This window comes from Trifolium pratense, linkage group LG5, assembly GCF_020283565.1.
Source record: "Trifolium pratense cultivar HEN17-A07 linkage group LG5, ARS_RC_1.1, whole genome shotgun sequence".
Classification (NCBI taxonomy): domain Eukaryota; kingdom Viridiplantae; phylum Streptophyta; class Magnoliopsida; order Fabales; family Fabaceae; genus Trifolium; species Trifolium pratense.
Genome location: NC_060063.1, coordinates 35301109 through 35328441, shown reverse-complemented (window position 1 = coordinate 35328441; position 27333 = coordinate 35301109). Strand labels below are relative to the sequence as shown.

At 31.6% G+C, this 27333-nt stretch overlaps 1 protein-coding gene, 1 long non-coding RNA gene and 6 other non-coding genes across 8 annotated transcripts; all 8 read left to right on the top strand.

Moving 5' to 3' along the window:
- Positions 1–766: 766 nt before the first annotated feature.
- On the top strand, positions 767–13114 carry LOC123885474. The gene is made up of 2 exons (XR_006801166.1): positions 767–2218; positions 12698–13114. It is a non-coding gene; the product is annotated as an uncharacterized LOC123885474 (long non-coding RNA).
- LOC123887823 lies at positions 1302–1469 on the top strand. Its single transcript, XR_006801816.1, has one exon. It is a non-coding gene; the product is annotated as a small nucleolar RNA Z112 (small nucleolar RNA).
- On the top strand, positions 1518–1673 carry LOC123887843. The gene has a single exon (XR_006801833.1). It is a non-coding gene; the product is annotated as a small nucleolar RNA snoR2/U65 (small nucleolar RNA).
- Positions 1706–1797, top strand: LOC123887835. Its single transcript, XR_006801826.1, has one exon. It is a non-coding gene; the product is annotated as a small nucleolar RNA snoR77Y (small nucleolar RNA).
- LOC123887824 lies at positions 11784–11955 on the top strand. The gene has a single exon (XR_006801817.1). It is a non-coding gene; the product is annotated as a small nucleolar RNA Z112 (small nucleolar RNA).
- LOC123887845 lies at positions 12005–12160 on the top strand. The gene has a single exon (XR_006801835.1). It is a non-coding gene; the product is annotated as a small nucleolar RNA snoR2/U65 (small nucleolar RNA).
- On the top strand, positions 12202–12293 carry LOC123887836. Its single transcript, XR_006801827.1, has one exon. It is a non-coding gene; the product is annotated as a small nucleolar RNA snoR77Y (small nucleolar RNA).
- Positions 13115–24110: 10996 nt separating the features above from the next.
- LOC123887513 (B3 domain-containing transcription factor VRN1-like) lies at positions 24111–26393 on the top strand. Its single transcript, XM_045936840.1, has 4 exons — positions 24111–24258; positions 24504–24918; positions 25620–25768; positions 26009–26393. Exons 1-4 carry the CDS (start codon positions 24127–24129, stop codon positions 26240–26242), a joined length of 930 nt encoding a protein of 309 aa, XP_045792796.1. The 5' UTR covers positions 24111–24126; the 3' UTR covers positions 26243–26393.
- Positions 26394–27333: the final 940 nt, after the last annotated feature.

Sequence of the window (27333 nt, the reverse complement as noted above, 5' to 3'; positions counted from 1 at the left end):
TCCTCTTATTCCGTTCTTTTTATCCGACCGAGTAATGATAATACCGACTTTATTGGCATCTCCAACATCTCGAGCCCATTTGACAACATCATCTGGGGTAGGAAATTTTTGATGAGTTGTAAAAACATCCGTAGTATCTACCAACATTTGACTTGTATCGCCGAGATAAGCCATATCTGTTTAAAAATAAAAAAACAAATTAAAATTTAAAAAATTAAGAATAACATACCGGTGCACTTATTACATACCGGAACACTTTTACTACCGGAACACTTTAAAAAAGTGTACCGGTATGTATAATGATAAACGAAATATAATTAACATACCGGTACACTTTTTAAAAAGTGTTCCGGTACCGGAACACTTTTTAAAAAGTGTACCGGTAAAATAAACATACCGGAAACGTTATAAAAAGTGTACCGGTAATATTAACATACCGGAACACTTTTTAAAAAGTGTATCGGTAAAGTTAACTTACCGATAAGGATAAATACTTACCGAAACAGTTTTTCGTGAGGATGAAAATTCTACCGGAACAGTATAATACGATAAAAATTATTTTTTTAAAATATATTAATTTTTAATAAGGGTATATTGGGTATTTTTAGAAAAATGTTGGGGTAAAGTGAAGATTGTTGGGGTAGAAAAAGTTTTTTTCAAAGTTACAAAGCAAATGGGCTTCAGAGGTCCAGGTCAAACCCGGCCCATATTTACTGGTTGTGTGAACAAAACCCTAACAGCCTCCCTGATTCCCTATATAATCACCACACGCTCAGAGTATGTGTATCACACTCATATATTGTGTTCCTCTTTTTCTTCTGCTTTATTCTTATCGATTTTTTGTATCTTCATTGATTTAATTTATATGTAGATAGTTCTTTTCTTATGTGTTTAATTGATTTCTGTGTTTCATATAATTTTTTCTTGAAATCGCAAGTCAGCTTCTTGGTTAAATCTTGTTAATTCTACGGTTTAAATCAATTATATTTATATACTTGCGAATATCAATTGGTTTTACAGGCTCACTCGTCTGAATTGGATTTTTTCATGATATTTCAGACCCTTTAGTACTGTAACATTTTTTTTTATTTAATCAATTATTTTTAAGCAAACTCACTCTGTCCCTTAACCGTGTTTAACACTAATGTTTTGAGGCAATTTCTTCGTTTGCAAAACTAATTATGTTGTTAGTTCAATCAAATTCACTCGCACTTTTTTACTGTGTCGAGATTTACCGAACTGCTGCATATGCTAAACATTTTTTTTATTATTTATTCGTTTATTTTTTTTTTGTTTATACTAATCCAGTGAGGAGGATCTCCCATTAATTGATAGGAAGTGCCGTATGACACTCTAAACAGCAGTTCCGTTTAAATGATCTCATCCACCGATTAACATATTGTTGTTATCGGCCGAGATCGTTCTTTACGGAACTGTGTGTGAGATTTGAAACGGGTCTCCTGAGGATTTTTTTCACTTTTAGTTTTTTTATTACTGTTTGTTGTGTTTACTGATTAGGTCTGATGCCACGTCTCTGATAGCTATATGCTCTGATCAAAGATGCTATGATTGGACCAAAATTAATAGTGTTTTTCATTTGTTTCGCATTCTGATAGGAATCTGCTTATCTTATTTACTATGATTTTGCAGAGCCGATTTGTGCGATTACATTTCAAATTTTTATTATTATTTTGTTGTTTTAGTGAAGCTGATGATGATAAAACTTGATCTGGAATTACCGTCTGAATAGATTTATTCTTTGATGTAAATTTCTTGGCTGTGGTACTGAGGCTTCAAATTCTTCATTAATGTTTCCTAATTGTAGTTCAGAATTAGTTTGATATGTTTTTAGAGCATTATAATTCTTTAATTGTAATTTTAGTATGAAATAAGAATTTCCCTAGAATTTTTTAGCTTATGAGTTTTGTATTTGTTTTGAATACATACTATTTTTACCAAAAAGTGAGAGAACCAATTGATGCATTGGTTCCTTGGTGGAGGATTTTGAGTTAAGTCTCCAGTAATCAATACACATTCGCCATTTGGCGACTGTGGTGTGTAATGATTGATTGCAACTCGCACTTTTACTGGATGGAGAATGTGTATAGATTACCGGAGACTTAACTCAACTACTAGAAGAGTTGGATGTGAATGGATATAATAATAACTTTCCCCATTGTTACCTAGTTGCAGACCGACCTTGATTATTGGCCTCTTGGTTAAGTTGGTGGATAATGGATATTGACATTCATTTGAAAACAGGGATGGTGGGCCGGAGGAAATCTGAATCAGTTCTCAATTTCTTCACAACTCACGGTTTCACTCTGATTCAGATATTCACAACATCATCAAAAGAGAACCATGGCTTCTAATTCCGACATTGTTCACATCGTTACATCATCAAAAGAGAACCATGGCTTCTAATTCCGACATTGTTCACATCGTTGTAGTTTACTCTAGATTCATGAAATGCAGTTTGAATAATCATGTTATCCCTATTTATAAATCGGTAAATTGGTTCCTTAAATCGGATCAAAGTGCTATTGCTTCTGTAATTGCATATCCTTCTTTGCTTTTTAGTGATTATGTGATTCCTAATATTAATTTAATGGTTGATAAAAGTGTTTGTGATTCGGGTATTTTTAGAATTCTTCATGTTAGACTGAATGTTATCGTTTGGATTCCTAGGGTTTTGTAGGAGACGGTGGAGGAATTAAAAAACATGGGGTTTGATTCTTCTAAAAAATATTTTGGTGATGCCTTGCTTGCTAAGATAGGTTTTAGTAAATCCAAATGGGATGAGAAAATTGACACTTTTAAGAAATGGGGTTGGTCCGTGGAAACTATTTTGGAAGCTATTAAGAAGCAGCCGAAATGTGTTAGTTTCGACCGATAAAATCAATAGGGTGATGCGGTTTTTGGTTAATGATTTAGGTTGGGATTCTTCTTATCTTCCTAAGAGACCAGGGATTTTTTTATTGATACACTTTGGAGAAAATGATCGTTCCATTTAGAGCTATGGTTGTCTTTTGTCTTCAAACTAAGGGTTTGAGAAGTGGGAGTGGGAGTGCTAGCTTGCTTTCTCCATTTTATGTGTCTGAGAAAGTATTTTTGGAAAGATTTGTGTTCTGTTTTAACGAGGAGGAAACCACTCATCTATTGAAGTTATATGGCACTATGATGAAGGTGGGAGAGGAGAAGGAAAATAGCATAGGAGAATCATGACAAATCACATTTGTAAAACGTTTGATTTGTGGCTGATAATGACATTTTAATTTTATATAAACAGGACCAACTTGATTTTATACGGTTTGTGTAAAGCAGATGTTTGTCTAAGCCTTCCATAATTTTGTGATTCTAGCTTAGCAATTAAGACATTTGGTTCCCTATTGGGCACTTATGTCTCTCGGAGTAACCAGCAAGATATTTAGTATTTTAACATAGGTTTGACTATTTTTTTTTAGGCTAAATTGCACTTTTGGCCCCCTAAGTTTCAGAAACTTGCAATTTTGGCCCCTTATGTTTCAAAATAGCACTTTTGACCCCATAAATTTCAAAAAGTTGCGATTTTGACCCCTTATGTTTTAAAATAGCATTTTTGGCCCCCTAAGTTTCAGAAAGCTGCAATTTTGACCCCCTATGTTTCAAAATAGCACTTTTGACCCCCTATCTTTACCCTTTTTGCAAAAAGTCAATTTTGACCAAGTCAAAGTTGATGTGGCATAATAATATATAAACCTGTTAAGCATAAACTGCAGAGGCAAAATAACATAATTAAAATGACATAACAAGTCAAACTTATTACATATAAGAAATTACATTCAAAATAGAAGTTCAAGACACTTTTCTAAATCAAAATGACATAACAAATTAAGTCATTACATATAAGAAGTCATTACATAATCAAAATAACATAATCAAAATGACATAATAAAAAGCACGAAGGGTTTCCAATTTCCATTGTTTCCTATTTTTGGATTTGGGATTAGGGTTTTTTTTTTACGTATAGTGAGAAATCCTTTTGAATAAACGTCACGAAGAATTAGGTTAATTATTTAGGATTTGAGATTATATATGTGTTAGTGAAAAAATAAATTTAATGCACGTGACTTCTTCCTTTTATTTTTTTATTCTTAGTTTTTTTAATTATAAGATGACAAAAAAATGCTGACGTGGCAGCTGAGTCACTTAAGTGACTTGCCACATCAACTTTGACTCGATCAAAATTGACGTTTTGCAAAAGGGGTAAAGATAGGGGGTCAAAAGTGCTATTTTGAAACATAGGTGGCCAAAATCGCAACTACTGAAACTTAGGGGGGCCAAAATTGCTATTTTGAAACATAGGGGGACAAAATCGCAACTTTCTGAAACTTAAGGGGCTAGAAGTGCTATTTTGAAACATAAGGGGCCAAAATTGCAAGTTTCTGAAACTTAGGGGGCCAAAAGTGCAATTTAACCTTTTTTTTAAAGAAAAATGTTAAGCAGTATTCCTGAGCGGTTTTGTGAATTAAATCGTCATTGTTTTTTTGGGAGATAACATTAGTGCCCGTAATTTTTTAAATGGGTGACATAATGTCGGCAGTGACAGAGGGACATGGGGGACACACGGTGGCCACAGTCCTCCCAAGTTTCTTTAAAACTTCTTTTAGTATATGCATGCTAAACATAGTGTTAGTTTCTTTGACTTTTTCAATCATATCATAATAAAATAATAACAATATTAATATACTTATATACACTTTTACATATAACTCTCTAATCATACATACAATGTCCAACACTTCTATAAAAATAATGCATGCCTTTATACAGTTTACTGTCTAATATATTAAATATTTATATCTTATAATTTTCAATGAACATCCTCTTTCTTGTTAAGAGGAGTATCTTAGAGTCTTAGACCTTATCAATTTTAATCGACAAAGTTTCTTTTTAAAGAGATCATTATTATTTCTCTTTTTTTTTTAGGAATTTTCTCTTAGATATGAAGCTTTTTTCTTTTAATTTGCTACCTAGTACCTTCTATAATAGATATAGTGTTAATTCTATTTTACTTAAATATGAGAAAATTGTAATTATTTGTATGTTCTTTTTTGCATTTTTTTATATATTAATATATTGCACATTAGAAAAATTTACATTTTTTCCTTAAATTATGCATTAATTACTGACGGTCCACCCAAATTTGAAATCCTGGCTCCGCCCCTGAATGTTGGTAGATTACAAGTTATTTAGAGATTGTGTTTTTGGTAAAATTTTTAGGCCTGTTAATATATTGAGAAGAGGGGATGAAGTTTTTTACTTTTTAGGCCCCCTAGTTACCTTCAAACCTCCCCCAAAAATTCCAAAATGCCCCCATTTTTGGACCAAGGATACTTTGGTTTCTATATTCAGTAATTAATATATTTCGTTTCGTAGGATCCAAAACGGTGGTTTATGGCCAAGAACGAAGAACACACTTAGTGATCACAAAAGATCATTTTGCGGTGGCGAAGAAGAGAAAGAATCAAATCATAGATCATAGATCATGAGAATGAAAACTCACTCTTCCACATTTATGATTCTATTAACATGTCTTCTTCTTCTTCTTCTTCTCTATTTTTCAATTCCTATTTATCCAAAAAAACCACGGTATAGTAACATAAGCGACAAACTAGTAATATACCCGGCTGAGAGCACGGGACACGCGTTCCGTGCGTTTTGTTTCGTGGGGGGATCTTGGTCGGAAATGTGTGTGTTATTCTTTTAATTGATTAATTTATTGATTTTTAAAAAAATTGGGAAAATTAATTTTGGTAAATTTCGTGTTGTCCACCCAAATTTGAAATCCTGGCTCCGCCCTGAATGTTGGTAGATTACAAGTTATTTAGAGATTGTGTTTTTGGTAAAATTTTTAGGTCTGTTAATATATTGAGAAGAGGGGATGAAGTTTTTTACTTTTTAGCCCCCCTAGTTACCTTCAAACCTCCCCCAAAAATTCCAAAATACCCCCATTTTTGGACCAAGGATACTTTGGTTTCTATATTCAGTAATTAATATATTTCGTTTCGGGAGAAGTTATTATACATAAGTGTAATCCTTATGCATGGTACATAAGTCAATAACATCCATTAGATTGAGCATCCACATGTAATAATCCTAGCCAATCTCAACTCACACTCACACCTAATCTCACACCCCCCCAAATTTCTCGTGCACCCCCCAAATTTCTCATGCACCCCCCAATTTTTCGCGCACCCCCAAATTTCTAGCGCACCCCCCAAAATTTTTCACGCACCCCCAAATGACTTGTGCGCCCAATTTTTTTTTAACCCCCCATATTTCAAGCCTAAACCATTTTGCTGTGGGAATGGTTTCAAAAATATACACTCCAAAACCATTAAGTGCATAAGATGGTTTTGAAGTACAACCTATAATTAGAATCATAATTGTTTTTTTTTTGTACAATTATAATCATTATTTAAAACCAGTTAAATGGTTTCAGATAGTTATACACTAAAACCATTTGTATTGTAAAATAGTTTTATGTGTGTTTTTATGGTTTCAAAAATTCTGGAAACCATTATGCTGGTTAAATGGTTTCAGATAGTTATACACTGAAACCATTTGTATTGTAAAATGGTTTTATGTGTGTTTTAATGGTTTTAAAAATTCTGGAAACCATTATGTTGGTTAAATGGTTTCAGATAGTTATACACTGAAACCATTTGTATTGTAAAATGGTTTTATGTGTGTTTATATGGTTTTAAAAATTCTGGAAACCATTATGTTGGTTAAATGGTTTCAAATCACAATTATTGTTTGTATTCTAATTATAGGGTTGTACTCTAAAACCATCTTATACACTTAATGGTTTTGGAGTGCATATCTCTGAAACCATTCCTACAACAAAATGGTTTAGACTAGAAATGTGGAGGGGACCAAAAAAATAAAATTGGGGGGCAAAAGTCATATTGGGGGTGTGCGAGAAATTTTGGGGGTGCATGAGAAATTTGGGGGTGCACAAGTAATTTGGGGGGTGTATGAGAAATTTGGGGGTGTGCTAGTAATTTGGGGGGTGCACAAGTAATTTGGGGGGTGCACTAAGTAACTTATGCATGGTGCATAAGGATAGCTTATGTATAATAACCAATCCCTTTCGTTTCGTAGGATCCAAAACGGTGGTTTATGGCCAAAACGAAGAACACACTTAGTGATCACAAAAGATCATTTTGCGGTGGCGAAGAAGAGAAAGAATCAAATCATAGATCATAGATCATGAGAATGAAAACTCACTCTTCCACATTTATGATTCTATTAACATGTCTTCTTCTTCTCTCTTTTTCAATTCCTATTTATCCAAAAAAACCACGGTATAGTAACATAAGCGACAAACTAGTAATATACCCGGCTGAGAGCACGGGACGCGCGTTCCGTGCGTTTTGTTTCGTGGGGGATCTTGGTCGGAAATGTGTGTGTTATTCTTTTAATTGATTAATTTATTGATTTTTAAAAAAATTGGGAAAATTAATTTTGGTAAATTTCGTGTTGTCCACCCAAATTTGAAATCCTGGCTCCGCCCTGAATGTTGGTAGATTACAAGTTATTTAGAGATTGTGTTTTTGGTAAAATTTTTAGGTCTGTTAATATATTGAGAAGAGGGGATGAAGTTTTTTACTTTTTAGCCCCCCTAGTTACCTTCAAACCTCCCCCAAAAATTCCAAAATACCCCCATTTTTGGACCAAGGATACTTTGGTTTCTATATTCAGTAATTAATATATTTCGTTTCGGGAGAAGTTATTATACATAAGTGTAATCCTTATGCATGGTACATAAGTCAATAACATCCATTAGATTGAGCATCCACATGTAATAATCCTAGTCAATCTCAACTCACACTCACACCTAATCTCACACCCCCCCAAATTTCTCGTGCACCCCCCAAATTTCTCATGCACCCCCCAATTTTTCGCGCACCCCCAAATTTCTAGCGCACCCCCCAAAATTTTTCACGCACCCCAAATGACTTGTGCGCCCAATTTTTTTTGGGTAAATGATCATTTACCCCCCTGCAAAATAAGCAAATTTTCGTTTACCCCCCTGCACAAATTTTTTTTCTGTTTACCCCCTTGCAAAAAATAGATTCCCTCATTTCGCCCCCTGGGTGTACAGCAGGACAAGTGACTATGCAAACCTGTTGACATGGCTTGTACATGTGGAAAAAATCATTTATATTTATTTTTTAAATTCCACGTCAGATAATATTTTTAAAAAAAAAATAAAAAATTTCCTACAAAATAAAAAAAATTCTGTTTTTTTTCCCCAAAATTTTTTAAAAAAATTCCTACAAAAAAAATTAATTTTTTTTCATACAAATGATTTTAAAAAAATTTCCAACAAAAAAAAAATTTCCTCCCAAAATAAAAAAAAAATGAATTTTCTTATTTTTCTCCCAAAATAAAGATTTACTCCGAAATAAAAATTTTAAAGATTTATTTTCAAACTTTTTGAATTAAAAAAAACATAATCTTTATTTTTTAAAAACAAAACTTTATTTTTTGTTATTCTTTTTGAATTAAAAAAAATAGAAAAAGATTTTAAAAAAAAATATAAAATAGAAAAACAAGTTTTATTGGTGTTTTCCCCTTCTATCAAAACCATTTGCCCTAAAACTAGAAAAATATAAAGAAGCAGAAGACAATAATGAAGTAGAAGATGATTTCGGCGATTGAAGAAGACGACGACAAATACAATCATGACGGTGGAAGCAAATGATTACGGCGAAGATTCTGTTTTTTTTTTTTATTTTAGGAGTAAAATAAGAAAATTCATTTTTTATTCTATTTTAGGAAAAAAAAAACTCAATAATTTTGTACGAAAAAAAAAAAAGTTTTTTCTAGGAAATTTTTTTTAAAATTTTGAAAGAAAAAAAAAAAAATCGTTTTTTAAATTTTGTATGAATTTTTTTTTTTTTTGAAAAAAAAATTATCTGACGTGGAATTTAAAAATAAATATAAATGATTTTTTTCCATGTGTACAAGCCACGTCAGCAAATTTGCACAGTCACTTGTTCTACTGTACACCCAGGGGGCGAAATGAGAGAATCTATTTTTTGCAGGGGGGTAAACAGAAAAAAAATCTGTGCAAGGGGGTAAATGAAAATTTCCTTATTTTGCAGGGGGGTAAATGATCATTTACCCATTTTTTTTTAACCCCCCATATTTCAAGCCTAAACCATTTTGCTGTGGGAATGGTTTCAAAAATATACACTCCAAAACCATTAAGTGCATAAGATGGTTTTGAAGTACAACCTATAATTAGAATCATAATTGTTTTTTTTTTGTACAATTATAATCATTATTTAAAATCAGTTAAATGGTTTCAGATAGTTATACACTAAAACCATTTGTATTGTAAAATAGTTTTATGTGTGTTTTTATGGTTTCAAAAATTCTGGAAACCATTATGCTGGTTAAATGGTTTCAGATAGTTATACACTGAAACCATTTGTATTGTAAAATGGTTTTATGTGTGTTTTAATGGTTTTAAAAATTCTGGAAACCATTATGTTGGTTAAATGGTTTCAGATAGTTATACACTGAAACCATTTGTATTGTAAAATGGTTTTATGTGTGTTTATATGGTTTTAAAAATTCTGGAAACCATTATGTTGGTTAAATGGTTTCAAATCACAATTATTGTTTGTATTCTAATTATAGGGTTGTACTCTAAAACCATCTTATACACTTAATGGTTTTGGAGTGCATATCTCTGAAACCATTCCCACAACAAAATGGTTTAGACTAGAAATGTGGAGGGGACCAAAAAAATAAAATTGGGGGGCAAAAGTCATATTGGGGGTGTGCGAGAAATTTTGGGGGTACATGAGAAATTTGGGGGTGCATGAGAAATTTGGGGGGTGTATGAGAAATTTGGGGGTGTGCTAGTAATTTGGGGGGTGCACAAGTAATTTGGGGGGTGCACTAAGTAACTTATGCATGGTGCATAAGGATAGCTTATGTATAATAATCAATCCCTTTCGTTTCGTAGGATCCAAAACGGTGGTTTATGGCCAAGAACGAAGAACACACTTAGTGATCACAAAAGATCATTTTGCGGTGGCGAAGAAGAGAAAGAATCAAATCATAGATCATAGATCATGAGAATGAAAACTCACTCTTCCACATTTATGATTCTATTAACATGTCTTCTTCTTCTTCTTCTCTCTTTTTCAATTCCTATTTATCCAAAAAAACCAAGGTATAGTAACATAAGCGACAAACTAGTAATATACCCAGCTGAGAGCACGGGACGCGCGTTCCGTGCGTTTTGTTTCGTGGGGGATCTTGGTCGGAAATGTGTGTGTTATTCTTTTAATTGATTAATTTATTGATTTTTAAAAAAATTGGGAAAATTAATTTTGGTAAATTTCGTGTTTTTTTTCCCGGTAAGTTTGTAAATTTCGTGTGATTCTTTCCATGCGTTCCACGTGTATTATTTAAATACAACATTGTAGCAATTTTAATATGGCGATGAACAGTTTAGTTATCCGGTATATAATTAAGGGTCTTGCTAATGAGTGCACCCGGGACACTCTTTAAGCATTTCATTTAAAAAAAATTTTTATTCAAAAAGTTAAACACTACAAATTTTAATGCGTTGACTTTACGCATTCCGATAAAAATTCTATAAAAGACTTACTATTTAAGCCTTAAAGAGTGCCTGCCCGGGGCACTATTTAGCATTTGCCTATAATTAATTAGTGATATATTGTGGTTATCCTTATCCCATGAATTTTTAATCACTAATAACTTGATTTTAAAACTTTTATCATCGGTGGTTCAAAAAAAACTTTTATCATCGATAAAAATCGTCTTCTCCCAGTAATTTTTTTTATCAGAATAACTTTTAATAATTATTTTAAGAATCGTAAACTTGATTTGATTTTGATCCTCATTTACAACAAACTGTTTAGGGTTTTGATTGAACATTAATTTGGGGATTTAGGGTATAGAGTTTTTGAGGATTTAATTTGTGATTTTGTTTTGAGGCATACTTCGGAATTTAGGGTTTCGGAAGCTAGAGTACGAAACAAACTATTTTCAGGCGTGTAAGTGTAACTGCTGAAAACCCGGCCCATATTTTACGGGTTGTGTGAACAAAACCCTAGTAACCTCCCTGATTCCATATATAACCACCGCATGCTCAGAGTTTGAGTAACACACTCAAATCATATGTGTTATGTTCCTCTTTTTCTTCTGCTTTATTCTTATCGATTTTTTGTATCTTCATTGATATTGTTTGTATGTAGATACTTATTTTCTCATGTGTTTAACTGATTTTTGTGTTTCATATATCTGAAATTCAACTAATTTTTTCTTGAAAACGCAAGTCAGCTTCTTGATTAAATTTTGTTAATTCCACGGTTTAATCAATTATATTCACATACTTGCGAATATCAATTATTATTTTACAGGCTCACTCGTCTGAATTTGATTTTTTTAATGATATTTCAGGCCCTTTAGTACTGTAACATTTTTTTTATTTTTATTTAATCAATTATTTTTAACCAAATACACTCTGTCCCTTAACGGTGTTTAACATGAATGTTTTGAGGCAATTTCTTCGTTTGCAACACTAATTATGTTGTTAGTACCATCAAATTCACTTGCACTTTTTTTTTACTGTGTCAAGATTTACCGGATTGCTGCATTACATATACTATTCTTTTCATTTTAACTCTCTATTATTGTAAGTTAATAATTGTAACAGATTATTTATTTATTGCTTTTGATCTATAAATTATCCAGTGAAGAGGATCTCCCATAAATTGATAGGAAGTGCCGTATGACACTCTAAACAGCAGTTCTGTTTCAAAGAACGATCTCATCCGCCGATTAACATATTGTTGTTATCAGTCGAGATCGTTATTTGCGGGACTGTGTGTGAGATTTGAAACGGGTCTCCTGAGGATTTTTTTTCACTTTTAGTTTTTTTATTACTGTTTGTTGTGTTTACTGATTAGGTCTGATGCCACGTCTCTGATAGCTATATGTTCTGATCAAAGATGCTATGATTGGACCAAAATTAATAGTGCTTTTCATTTGTTTCGCATTCTGATAGGAATCTGCTTATCTTATTTACTATGATTTTGCAGAGCCGATTTGTGTGATTACATTTCAAATTATTATTATTATTATTATTATTTTGTTGTTTTAGTGAAGCTGATGATGATAATACTTGAACTGGAATTACCGTCTGAGTAGATTTATTCTTTGATGTAAATTTCTTGGCTGTGGTACTGAGGCTTCAAATTCTTCACTAATGTTTCCTAATTGTAGTTCAGAATTAGTTTGATGTGTTTTTAGAGCATTATAATTCTTTAATTGTAATTTTAGTATGAAATAAGAATTTCCCTAGAATTTTTTAGCTTATGAGTTTTGTATTTGTTTTGATTACATACTATTTTTACCAAAAAGTGAGAGAACAATTGATGCATTGGTTCCTTGGTGGAGGATTTTGAGTTAAGTTTCCAGTAATCAATACACATTCGCCATTCGGCTGTAGTGTGTAATGATTGATTGCAACTCGCACTTTTACTGGATGGAGAATGTGTATAGATTACTGGAGACTTAACTCAACTACTAGAAGAGTTGAATGTGAATGGATATAATAATAACATTCCCCATTGTTACCGAGGTGCAGACCTTGATTAAGGTTAAGTTGGTGAATAATGGATATTGACATTCATTTGAAAACAGGGTTGGTGGGCGGGAGGAAATCTGAATCAGTTCTCAATTTCTTCACAACTCACGGTTTCACTCTGATTCAGATATTCACAACATCATCAAAAGAGATCCCTGGCTTCCTTCCTGTGATACCCAAAAAGACATACTTCTCCCAAAGTTTCAATTTTTACTCTCCAAAGGTGCTTTTAATTCCGACATTGTTTGTATGGTTGTAGATATCCCTAGATTCATGAAATTTAGTTTGAATAATTGTGTAGGAAATGATGCATTAATCAGAATTTCTATTATTCAGTTATGTTGGAACTCATTGGCTTAGTTGCGAAGCTTGTGAGATTGTCTTCCCTAAAAAGTGTTTAATGAAACTCAATGCAGGTCTTTCTTGTTACACCATGTCTCCTAAGTTATGTGTGATGTTTCAAGCTGGAAACATCTCAACCATTAAAGATTTTTGTTATATTCAATGATTATTTTCCTGTGAAAATGTTACTCAACTTGTCCTTCACTGTGAAAACTTTGGAGTCATGATTAACAAACAAATTTTAGAACATCACATGTCGGCAATAAAGTTAACTGAAGAACCTCAAGCTAAATATTGAAAATTAATACACTATATATGGGATCAAGAAATTCCTATACATATGATAGATATATGTAAAAATTTGACCACAATACCAATTCCAATTTGGTTAACAGAAAGAAAGTCATAAATTAAGGACTGTGTATACAAGCATATATTAAGCACGGTAAACTGGGCTATGAACCTATGAAAATCAACTTGTTGGAAAACAAGTTCACATATTTAATTCAAACTTTGTTTTTCATCTATTATCTTATTGAAATGAAGTTTTTCATCTATTTAATTCAAAAGAGACCCTCCACACTGAATGCGACGAAGTTTGAGTGTTACAAGGGTTCATCGATGTCATGATTGAGATGAACAACAACGTTGATCCATCTTACTACATGTGGAAAACTGCGATGATAAGCAAATTGAGGAGTATCATATTGAATGTCGAAATGGACACTGTTGACATTATAATCGGCGGCGTCACAAGAGGCAAAAATAGAGTAAACAAATTCGTTAAATTTGTAAGTTGATTTGAAGCTATTGATTCTGATGTTGCAAAAGCTTCTTTGTTGGTGAGGAAAGAGAGAATGCGGCATAGAATCTCGTTCGGTAGTCTTCCGCTGCCACATTTCTTCGTCTTCTTCGAATGGTTAGCGTTTCACACTCCATTTTCTTTTTCTACCCTAATTATATGTATAGAAATACAAATTCCCGCCAAAAGATTTTTATCCCTTCCAAAACTCTCTTTTTTTGTTAAGCCCAAAAGTCTCTTTATACTCCCACAGTTTTATTTCTTTTTCCCAAAAAGTTAATTAATTAATTAATTAAATTATGTTTCTTTATTTGTTGCCTAGTTGTTTTCCAATTAATTAATTGAATTAATTTTTTTTTATTTGTTCAGAGATTTAGACTTGCGCACTTATATATATATATATATATATATATATATATATATGGGGAGGGATCAAATTACACCGGTGTAACATTTGAGTAATGTTACACCGCTCAATAACGCTTTAACGAATACAAATTTTACAGAATCCACCGTTGGATTGAAAGCTTATATCGTATAGATCATCCATATTAATTTTTACAAAAATCTAAAATCGTTTGGTATGTTATTGAGACCAATCAAGATTAATGGTTTATGCGTTTTTATTGAATACCGTTCATCTTTATCGATCTCAATAACATATCAAACGATTTTAGATTTTTATAAATTCTAACATAGATGATCTATATGATATAAACTTTTAATCAAACGGTGGATTTTGTAAAATTTGTATTCGTTAGAGCGTTATTGAGCGGTGTAACATTACTCAAATGTTACACCGGTGTAATTTGATCCCTCCCCTATATATATATATATATATATATATATATATATATATATATATATATATATATATATATATATATATATATATATATATATATATATATATATATATATATATGGGAGATATCAAATTACACCGGTGTAACATTTGAGTAATGTTACACCGCTCAATAACGCTTTAACGAATACAAATTTTACAAAATTCACCGTTTGATTGAAAATTTATATCATATAGATCATCTATGTTAGAATTTATAAAGAATTTATAAAAATCTAAAATCGTTTGATATGTTATTGAGATCGATCAAGATGAACGGTATTCAATAAAAACGCATAAACCATTAATCTTGATTGGTCTCAATAACATACCAAACGATTTTAGATATTTGTAAAAATTAATATGGATGATTATACGATATAAGCTTTCAATCCAACGATGGATTTTGTAAAATTTGTATTTGTTAAAGCGTTATTGAGCGGTGTAACATTACTCAAATGTTACACCGTAATTTGATCCCTCCCCATATATATATATATAATGGTAAATGGAGTAAATTAATACTCCCTCCGGTCCTTATTATAAGAAACACTTTGACAAAATCACACAGACCAAGGAAGGTAAATTTTCTCATTAATGATTCTAACATTTTATGTTATATTCCAAAACTAACCTTTGACTAGCATGGAAAATAGACTTCTCTAATTAATGCACTAGCATTATAATGAATTATTTGATTGTATTTAATAAGGGTACAAATGGAATTGTGTCAAAGTGTTTCTTATAAAAATGACCAAATAAAAATTCCAAAGTGTTTCTTATAAAAAGGACCGGATGGAGTAATATGTTAGATATGTAGAAATAAAATTATGAAGGACATGTGATACTCAGTGTCCGTGGTGTGAAGAGGATGTAGAAGACGATGTACATACTTTTTTCACCTGTGCTTATGCTCGGTCTAGCTGGCAAGCAGTTGGACTATCATCTGTCTACAGCGTGTCAACAAGGTAGTGCATCCGATAGAGTATTTTCCATATACCGGTATGAGGACTATGCTACTATAGGAAGAGTGGATACATTGCATTGGAATATATGGCACAATCGTAATGACATAATATGAAATGACAATGCTAGACTGCAAAGTCAAGTTGGACGGACTGCATATGATCAGTGGAATGAGTGGATTGCAGTTCATAAGTTGCCAAGTGATGATGATCATTATGTCTCGCCTCCAAGCACGGACCGGTGGGAAAAGCCTCGTATAGAATGGTTAAAATGTAATGTAGATGCATCATTTTTTGTCGACTCAGGAAGGACAGCGATGGGTGCATGCTTCCGTAATAGCTCCGATGAGTTTACTGGTGGATTCACAGCATGGCAGCAACTGATTTTATCAATAGAGGAGGGTGAAACTTGGGCATTATTGCAAGCGATAAATGAAGCTAAGCATAGAGGTTTTGAGCGAGTCCAATTCGAAAGTGATTCTCAAGTATTAGTTGAAGCAATTCGTACAAAGCGGCGTGGTAATTCAGAGTTTCTTTCAATCATTAATGATATCATTCTTGTTATGTTATCCGGTGTAAACTATGAAGTCAAGTTTGTTAGGAGACAAGTGAATTTGGTTGCTCATACGTTAGCTAGGGCGGCCAATTCTTGGTCTAGTTTCCATAGATTTGAAAGTATTCCTTCATGTATTTAACTATTGGTGATTAATGAAATGCATTAAGCTTGTTTGGTTCAAAAAAAAAAAAAAATCCGTTTGTTTTAGATTTTTTGTTAAAAAAATTTTAACAATTTTTTTTTTATATAAGAAATTATTTTAAATAGTTTTTCTTAAAAGATTACTCCTGATTTGGTTCAATTTTTTATGACTAATTGAAATGGGATGTCTAATTCACTTGTATCGCTATCCCCTTGTGACCCAACAATGATATCAAAGCTAATGGTTCAACAAATGATTGGTTCGACCGTCTCCTTTTATCAAAAGTCTTTCAGACGGTGTATCCTGTTGAGTACGGCCAACGGCGGTGCAAGTGTTTAAATGAAAAAACTTCCGGCCAACCCCTCATGACTCTCATGACCCAACGGTTGTTTCAACTTCAATGTGGATGATCCTCCAGCTAGCCCCTCATGACCAAATGGTTATTCAAGTCCGGTCTCTATTAAATTTAATGGTATTTTTTTTTTTGTTGACAAAAGCAATTTTAATGTAAATTTTAGTCCTCCATAATATTTCAGTTGTAAGAATAATTCCTATTTAATTTAAAATATTTTTATAAAAAGTGAATAATTTTAGTCCTCAAAATAGTCCCTATAAAATGTAAATAAAGACTAAAAGTTAATTGGCTTAATTACAAAATTCAGGTTGGATATCACGTCATTTAAAATATGTTAATCGCCATTTTTGAATACAAAAATTTAAAAGAAGGACCAAAATAAAGGGAACCAAAGTTATACAGGTTTTAAAATATATATAAAAAAACATTTATATAAATAAGTGAAAATAAGGGAACCAAAGTTATACTCATTTTGTTCCTTATTAATTGTAGTTCGACACACATGTTACTGCATAACTTTAAGGAAAATGCTAAACAGTGCTCTGAGGGCACTATTTAAGGAGGTATATATAGTAATATTACATTGAAACTTGTGCACAATTTCTCGAAAGTTTAAGAAGTGTTATTTTAATATAAAAATTTTATTTTTTAGTTTTCTTAACCAGTGTCCCGAGGGCACCGGTTAGCATGACCCTAACTTAATTACTAATATTTTTATATGCGAACATTTATTTTTATATATCAATAGAAAAAATGGTCAAAATAAGTTATATGAATAGTGTACACAATTCTCAAACGATATTTAAAAAATAATGGAATAAATATTTTTTTAAGAGCCAAATGAATACAGGGAAGAAAGAAATTTTAAAATTTTTACTCCCTAAGAAGAAGGACGGTGGGGCTTTTTACGTGAAGGCAAACGGTTTCTAAAGTCTTCTATAGCCATATATAATGAATGAGTTTCTATCTATATTGCAAAGGTACTCCATTTTAAATAAAGTAATGGTATTGGGTACGTACCAAGTACCGATACGCGTACGGTACTTTTCCGGCACGTATCGACGCCGTACCTAGTTTTGTTTTGTTTTGTTTTTTTTTTTTTTTTGCATTGGGTACGTGCGTAGTAAACCTATAGTACGCGCGTGGTACATCAATACAAAAAAATATGCTTTTTTTTTTCTCCTTTTTTCTTTTATTCGTTTTTTTATAGGAAGATTTAGGTTTTTTATTTATTTATAATATAAAGGTAGCTATTACTGCTAAGAAACAATAACAAAGTAGCCGCTGAAATTCATTCATTGAAAATGAATATGCTCAATTCAAAGAGATATGAAGATCTAGTTTTTATTTATACCAATCTTCGTTTTCTCTCGAGAAAGAGAAATAGTAATACTTATAGTGAAAGGGAAACAAAAATGTGGGATATTCGTTGAGATGAATGAGATTTATTTAATATATAGTTGATATTCTTCAAATTGCTAGTCTTTCTCGCAATGAACATGAACTAGAGGTCGCTCTTTTTAGTGATGATGAAGAGGGAAACAATTCACTCTTTTTGAGATAATTGCTTTTTAATTTCATATTTTGATGTTTTAAACAATTTGAATTACTTTTAAAGTGTGGTGTGATATTTTTTTTTATGTTTAATTTAATTATCTGTTTTAACAATATAATTCTATTATTTGATTTATATAATTATATTTAAAAAAAGGCTTAAATGCACTTTTGGTCCCCCTATTTTCAAAAAAGTGAAGTTTTGGTCCCCCTATTTTAAAAACCAACTTTTTAGTCCCCCTATTTTCATTTTTTCTGAGTTTTGACCCCCCATCCTATTTTGGGGTTAATTTTGTTGATGTGGCCTTGTAACTAATGATGTGGCAACATTCATGTGGACAAATTTAATATTCATGTCATTATTATATATTTTTAAATTCAATAAAACTTTATTTATAAAATATTTTAATTGTTAGAATTATATATTCAACTGAAATAATAATTGTTAAATCTTATAAAATATGAAATTTGAAACCCTAATTATCAAACTTTCAACTACTAGAATTTTATTCACCGTCGGAGAGTATCCTTCCTTATGGATTTCACTAATCTTATGGTTTCCGTTCAAACTCAACAATTTTTGGATTTTTAAAAACGAAAAGAAATTAGAGATGATTTTGTGTTTCAATAGAAATTACTCATACTCTTTAAACTATCTATGACTTTGAATGAGTTTGAATGAAAACCCAAAAATTGTTTTAAGTTTGAAGTTTAATTCTAGATTGGTTTTATATAAAGTTGGATGATGATTAAAGTTGAAGGTTCTTGAAACACAAAACTTGCTTTCAATACAATTGTTTGATATGAATCAAAGAGGATCATGTCCATGTTGTGATTGTTTGTTTTTTCTTAGGTTTAATAAATTAGAGGTTGTGAATTTTTGGATTTTTTATTTTAATGAACTTTCTTAGGTTTAATTAAATTATTTTATAAAATAAGTTTTATTGAATTAAAAACAAATAATGACATGAATATTAAATTTGTCCATATAGACGCTGATATGCATTAGTGACAATGCCACATCAACAAAATTAGCCTTAAAATGGAATGGGGGATCAAAACTCAAAAAAAATTAAAATTGGGGGACTAAAAAGTTGGTTTTTAAAATAGGGGGACCAAAACTTCATTTTTTTTAAAATAGGGGGATCAAAAGTGCATTTAAGCCTTAAAAAAATTATAGGAACGTACTCGTACCTTAATTTTTCTAAAAATGACGTACCCCGTACCGGTACCCATACCGGATACCGTACCCGCACCCAGGCAACATAGATTTGCATACTGCCATGCAATATAGAATTAAAAAAATATTGTGGCTTGCAACTGATTGGGGGAATTAAATAGATGGATTAATTGGGTGGGACAGAAAAGTTTAGGCGGGATGTATATATTTGGATCTCTCCTTTAAGTAGGCTAGTGGCTAGACTCTCACACACACATAGACATGACAATAACCCGAGTTGACTGAGTTTGGGTTCGGGTTTGAGTTTTCCTCGATTTCAAAAGATGGGTTTGGGGAGGGTAATGAGTACATTGATACCCACCCCAAACCCGTCCCCGAACCCGCCCCACTTATACTAAAAATTAGATTTCACCTCTTTTAAATTAGAAATGCTTAAACAATCTCTTAAATTACGTTCATATATTTATTTTTTATTTTAGGGTAAATAGTGTTATACCCCCCTGCAAAATAGGCGAGTTTTGCGTTACCCCCCTGCAAAATATTTTTTTGAGATTACCCCCCTGCAATGTCAAGATTCTTTGCGTTACCCCCCTGGCTCAACAAGTGGGCAGATGACATGGAAGAATCTTGACGTGGCATGAGACATGGAAATTAATTTATTTTTTATTTATTTTTAATTGCCAACTCATTAATTAATGTGGGTTTTTAATTAAAAAAATGAAAAAAAAAACTTAAAAGTTGTTATATTTTTATGAACTTACTTAAAAGAAAGTTTTTATTTTTTTTACTAAAAGTTGTTATTATATATATATATATATATATATAAATTCTTATATATATATAATAACTAATAATAGAGTAACAAAAAAAAAAACGAAGATGAAAATAAAACTAATAATAATAATAGTAACCAAAAAACTAATAATAATAATAATAATAATAATAATAATAATAATAATAATAATAATAACTAATAATAATAGAGTAACCAAAAAAAAAAACTGCAATCACATAGTAACGCAAGAACAATCGCTTTGCCCTAACCCCCAAATTGAAATTGAAAACAAAGAACAATCGCTGCATATGAACGGAACGAAAAAAAAAAAGTTTTTTTAAATAAAAAAATTTCTTTAAAAAAAAAAGTTTCTTTAAAAAAAAATTTCTTTAAAAAAAAGTTTTTTTTTTTAAAAAAAGTTTCTTTAAAAAAAAAAAGTTTTTTTCATTTTTTTTTTAATTAAAAAATAAATAATTACTGAGTTGGCAATTAAAAATAAATAAAAAATAAATTAATTTCCACGTGTCATGCCACGTCAAGATTCGTCCATGTCATATGCCCACTTGTTGAGCCAGGGGGGTAACGCAAGGAATCTTGACATTGCAGGGGGGTAATCTCAAAAAAATATTTTGCAGGGGGGTAACGCAAAACTCGCCTATTTTGCAGGGGGTATGACACTATTTACCCTTTATTTTAATTTGAGTATTAAACAAACAATTTTCTCTATTTTTTTCTTTATTTAAAAAATATTGTTGAGAGAAAATAATTTTGGACATTTAGTTTTTTTTTTAATAAAAAAATACTAAAATATAATCTAAATTCATGTGGAAAGAGGCGTAATGGGGATGCCCGAAACTCGATGGGGATACCCGATCCCCGTTGGGTATGGGTTTGGGGTTATCATTTTTACCCCCGCTCGAATTTAGGATGGGTTTGGGGAAACCCGAACTTTATGGGTGTGGGTTTGGGGAGGGCAAAACCTGTCCCCGCCGCATTGCCATGCCTACTCACACATTTAAATGTGAAGAAACGTGAAATCCGGGGTTCGAATCCCGACCACTCCAATAATGTCTCTGGTAGCTACATTTGAGTTACACTTATGAGACTGAATCCTCTCCTTTTATTCATCGCCAATTCCCTCTCCAATTTTTTTTTCATGTGTCTATCTCTCGTCATTTCTTCTCTCTCATCATCACTTATTTATTTTTTATTTTTAATTTCTTTCTCTTCACACTCACAAAACAAGCAATTGGAGAGCGAATTATAGAGGAATAAAAGCAAAGGATCCAAATCCGATTTGTATCAGCTTAGGCGGTAATTGTGTTTATTGCCTTAATATATTAAGGATTAAGGATAAGGATAAGGACTAAGGATGTTTGGTGTAACTCTTAACTTAACTACAACAATTAGATTATGTAATGTTTAATTTAAGAGACTAAAATTAACTTAGTCGAACAAAAATGATCTGGTAAAAACTTAAGAGACTACTCCCTTCGATCACTATTATAACAAAAAATCATTTTTTAGGTTTAATGAAAAAATAATACATCTAATTTATATTATATTGATCAAATATATTACTTTTTTTAATGATTCTAAAAAATGTTTTTTGTTTATAATAGTGACCTGACAGAAGTAAAACCTAAAGTTAACTCTAATAATCAAAGTTATATTCAATCATGTTGAAGATTAAAAAGCAATTTTTTATTTTGCAGAGACTGTGTTCAAACGAAAATCTTAGAGCTGCAAAAAAATTGTTGATTCTAACAAACCTTAGATATTTTGTTGTCTTCCTTTTCAAATTGACCTCCATGGTGAAAAACCACACTAAATGTATCATCAATTTTGCTGTGAAACATAAAAATGCAATTTTTTAGTAAGACATATGTCATTATCTCCATTTTTTAACCGCACACATAAAAACAAAGTATACAAAGCATAGAAACAAGGGTACCCTACAAACATTACACAACAATACACAATAAACAAAGAATACTCAAAGCTTTGTGAGAATCTGACCTTACCACAAACACAACGAATCTACTATGTGATTAAAGCTTACAAGACTCAGTTTTCAAAAATCGAAACTTACCTCATCACAGACTCAGTTTTGTTCTTCTTCGTCTTCATAGTTTCGTTCTTCTTCTTCGTCGTTTCTTTCTTCGAGTTCTCCATTTCATTCTTCTTGGTTTTCGTCGGTTTCATCTTCGTTTTCGATCCGTTCATATTCAGCGATTGTTCTTCGTTTTCAATTTCAATTTGGGGGTTAGGGCAAATCTATTTTCATCGTGAATGAAACCGAACTTTCTATCTTCTTTCTTTCTATTTTCCGTAAAAAAAGAAGTTGTTTTTTTCTATTATTATTAGCTATTATTATTATTATTGTATTTGCTATTATATATATATATATATATGTATATAAAAAATGTATTATATTTTTTTTTTATATAATAACAACTTTTAGTAAAAAAAAAAAATTCTTTTAAGTAAGTTCGTAAAAATATAACAACTTTTAAGTTTTTTTTTTCTTCATTTTTTTAATTAAAAAAATAAATAATTACAGAGTTAACATTTAAAAATAAATAAAAAATTAATTAATTTCCACGTGTCATGCCACTTGTTGAGCCAGGGGGTAACGCAAGGAATCTTGACATTGCAGGAGAAATCTCAAAAAAAATACTATTTTGCAAGGGTTAACGTAAAACTCGCCTATTTTGCAGGGGGTATAACACTATTTACCCAAGAAATAATTAACACTTCTTTAATATATTTTAATTAGATTATAAGAAACAACTATTTTTTCTTGGGAGATAACATTCTCTCCATATATATGTGTAAAAATATTCTTCAATTTTCAACAATATATTTAATTCTTGACCTTTTATCTCCCGAGATAAATGTGAAGATTAAAATATAAAGAAATAGTTAGCTTAATTTTTCTTGGGAGATAGCGTTACTCACCACGTAACATTACTCTTATTTGTAATAATGATAATGACAAGAGGCAGTTAGCTTAATTACTAGCACAACAATTAATAAATGAAGACCTTTGGTTTCTCATCTTATATATACAGTACATCAAACTATACACAATATATTAATGTGGGTTTTTTTTTTCTTCATTTTTTTAATTAAAAAAATAAATAATTACTGAGTTGGCATTTAAAAATAAATTAATTAATTAATTTCCACGTGTCATGCCACGTCAAGATTCGTCTATGTCATATGCCCACTTGTTGAGCCGGGGGTAACGCAAGTAATCTTGACATTGCAGGGGGAATCTCAAAAAAATATTTTGCAGGGGAGGAATCTTGACATTGCAGGAGGGAATCTCAAAAAAATATTGTGTAGGGGTAACGCAAAACTCGCCTATTTTGCTGGGGTATAACACTATTTACCCAAGAAATAATTAACACTTCTTTAATATATTTTAATTAGATTATAAGAAACAACTATTTTTTCTTGGGAGATAGCATTACTCTCCATATATATGTGTAAAAATATTCTTCAATTTTCAACAATATATTTAATTCTTGACCTTTTATCTCCCAAGATAAATGTGAAGATTAAAATATAAAGAAATAGTTAGCTTAATTTTTCTTGGGAGATAGCGTTACTCACCACGTAACATTACTCTTATTTGTAAGGGTCATGCTAAACAGTGTCCTTGGGGCACTAGTTAAACATACTAAAAAAGGAAATAAATGATAAAGTTAATGATGAGAGAGAATAATTTTTCACATCATTAAAATATTGAATGCACAATTTACGAAATAAAACTTCTATATTTGTATCCTTAACTAGTGCCCCGGGGCACTGCCGGGAGCACCGTTTAACATTTTGCTATTTGTAATAATGATAATGACAAGAGGCAGTTAGCTTAATTACTAGCACAACAATTAATAAATGAAGACCTTTGGTTTCTCATGTTATATATACAGTACATCAAACTATACACAATATACTTAATTCACTCACTCTCCATGGCTAGAACAAATTCTACCAAGCACTCAATCCATTTCTTCAAGATCATCCTCCAAACTAATCTTCAAAGACTTGTAAGCATTTCTATTATTTACTACTTTATTATCACTTTTTTTTTGTTTGTTTATCTATTAAATTGCAATTAATTACGCTTACAGTCACATACATAAGCACTAGAAATTTGATTATATATATAGTTAGAAGTTGATTATGATTAGTTACTTAGTTAGGATTATAATTAATAATATAAATTTTTTCTCTCTACTTAGATTAGATGAGTAGTACGTTGTGACCAAAAGGGGTTGTTTTAATTTCACAGAAAATACCAAATAAGTTTACAAAGAGTCATGGAGTTGGTTTATCAAATCCAGTGTTGATCAATCCTCCTGATGGCACTAAATGGAAAGTTTATTGGAAAAATATCAATGGTGAGATTTGGTTTGAAAAGGGTTGGAAATCTTTTACTCAAAATTACTCTCTAGGACATGGCAGTTTGGTTGTGTTTAAATATAAAGAAGGAACTTCCAAGTTCGATGTACTCATACTTGGCCAAAGTGCAGTAGAAATAGACTATGATCCTTCATCTGACACTCATGATGATGATGATAAAAATGACAATGTTGGTGATAGTAATGATGATGAACCAGTTAAGATTTTGGATGAAAATAGTGACGATGAATCAGTTATGATTTTGGATGAATTAAGTTCTCCTCGACCACATAAAAAAGTCAGAGGTATGTACTGTACAGATTTCATATTTTAGTTTTGCCATCTAAAAATGTTGGCGGCACAACTTGTTATTCGTTTGTTTCATTTATATATAATTATCTTGAATATTCACATTTAATATAGCTGAAATCAATCAATTTTTCAATTCATTTATTTTATATTGGCTTGACGAAATTCTCAAATAAACTTTTAATTCAAAATGAATGGTTAACAAAACTCTTTTATGCAATAGTAATATAATATGGACCTATAGTTTGGTTTTACTCCCTCCAATTTTTATTTTTATTTTTATTTTCATCCATAACATATGTAAGATTCTCCAACTTCAGTCAAATTTTAGACTGGCTAATAAAACCAGAGTGACCCTATACTAGATATTTACATTTCGATATAAAATTTCTTAGAGTTAAGAGTTAGGCCTAACTCAACGTTATAAAACTGGCTTGTAAGGTGAGGTTTACCCTCACTTATGAACACATATTCAAGGACATCTCGCAACTAATGTGGAACTTCTTAACATGATTTAAATGTCATGGTACCAAATAATTTTTGTTGGCATATATTTACTTTCATATATTTTATTGTAGGTACAAAAGATATATTCTCTAACAGAAATAGTATCTCTTAGTTCTTAGTTGCATGATTCTTCAAAATTCTCTCCAAGAGTTTCTTGATTGTTTTAATTACATTCCACACATAAATGCAGGTGAGACTGAAAACATTACTAAAAGGACTTCATCACTAAATATGCCAAAGGAAGCTAGAGCTCAGGAAATTGCTGAAAACTTCATCTCAAGCAATCCCTTTTTCACAATTCTTATAAATACTTATCACGTGGTCGAAAGTCATCAGCTGGTAAGGTTTCTAATGGTAACCGATCCTTTGCAGTGAAATCTCAGTCATTCATCATGTTGACTACATGTGTAGATCCTCACTAGACTCTATCTGGTGAAATTCTGACCGGAGAGAATCTCAATCCGTTTCAAACACAACATTTGCGTTAATTCATACGGTCTTATGTATAATATATATATATATATGCTATATTGTGATTATAAGTTATAATGATTAATAATACTATCTTACACTATGCAGGGTGTACCAAGTTTAAAGGGGGTTATTGAGAACAAAGGGAAGGATGTGATGTTGCAGATTGGAAAAAGATCATGGAATGTGAAACTGCTTCGTTGTTCCGAGAATACAAATACTCGTCGCCTCTCAGCGGGTTGGCGCTTGTTTCTACGTGAAAGTGGACTGAAACCGGGAGATGTTTGTGTCTTTGAACTGATAAACAAGAATGATTTAATTTTTAAAGTTCACGTTTTCTAAAGGGAGAGGCACTTAGATTTCTATTGTACCAAGGAGAGTTAGTTACATTCTGTTTCCAGATCTACTACATCGGTCACAACAATGTTCGTTCTACGGACGTCTATCTTTTTTTCAATATCAATATCAGCAATTGTTTTTAGATGGAAGTAAACAGATGACTATTGTTTCCCTCATTGTAATTTGTGGAAACTATTTCAAAACTTTTATTTGCTGAAAAATCAAATAGGTTTGTGCATCTGTTGTTCGGATAGATTCATCTTCAAGTATTACTCTATTTTTTGAAGTGAAGATTTTCTATTTCCAAATGTATGGAAACCTTGAGTATCACAAAAGGGTGGAATACTATATTTCTAGGATTGGATTTCATATGCGAATGAACCTCGTAATCGTAGGAAAGTTGGTTTTTTAACTACGGGCCTAGCAAACGAAAAATTTGGATAGGATTCTATTCCATTCCATTCAGTGACATTCAATTGTGCGTATTATGAAGAGTCGGAAAGTTATAAATTACTAACAGTTAGTTGTGGAATGTGTTGAGTAGTTAGGCCGTATGTATGTTTAACGTTTGTATTTAACCCCTCCTTCTATATATGATGCTGCTTTGTTCAGTACAACAAAATTCAAATCAGTCTGAATTTCTTGGCAATACAAGATAAATGCCCCAACAAAATGAAGCCAACCATGCGTATAGGTCTATCCAATACAAAATGTGAAGAAAGAACACTTGACCTATTTAAAAGTAAACCGCTACATGAGATGAGATTACACAGTCACAACTGAATCAGCAAAGGGACCATACAGGTAACTAAAAAATGCTGGATCCAACGTCAATCTTGAAATGGAAGACTTGACAGTGATGTGCTTACAAAATCAAATGCAAAGCAAAAACAAAGAGGGCAGACCAAAAAATCTACCTATACAGAAAATTTATGATTTCCTCTGTTGTGTTGTGGCCTATTGGAGGCACACCAAGACGAGTCTGATGAGAGATATGAATTAATTCTAAAATATTTCAGACAATGCGTTTGATCCACCCTATGTTGCCTAGGTACGGGTACGGTACCGGTATCCGATACCGGTACTGGTACGCG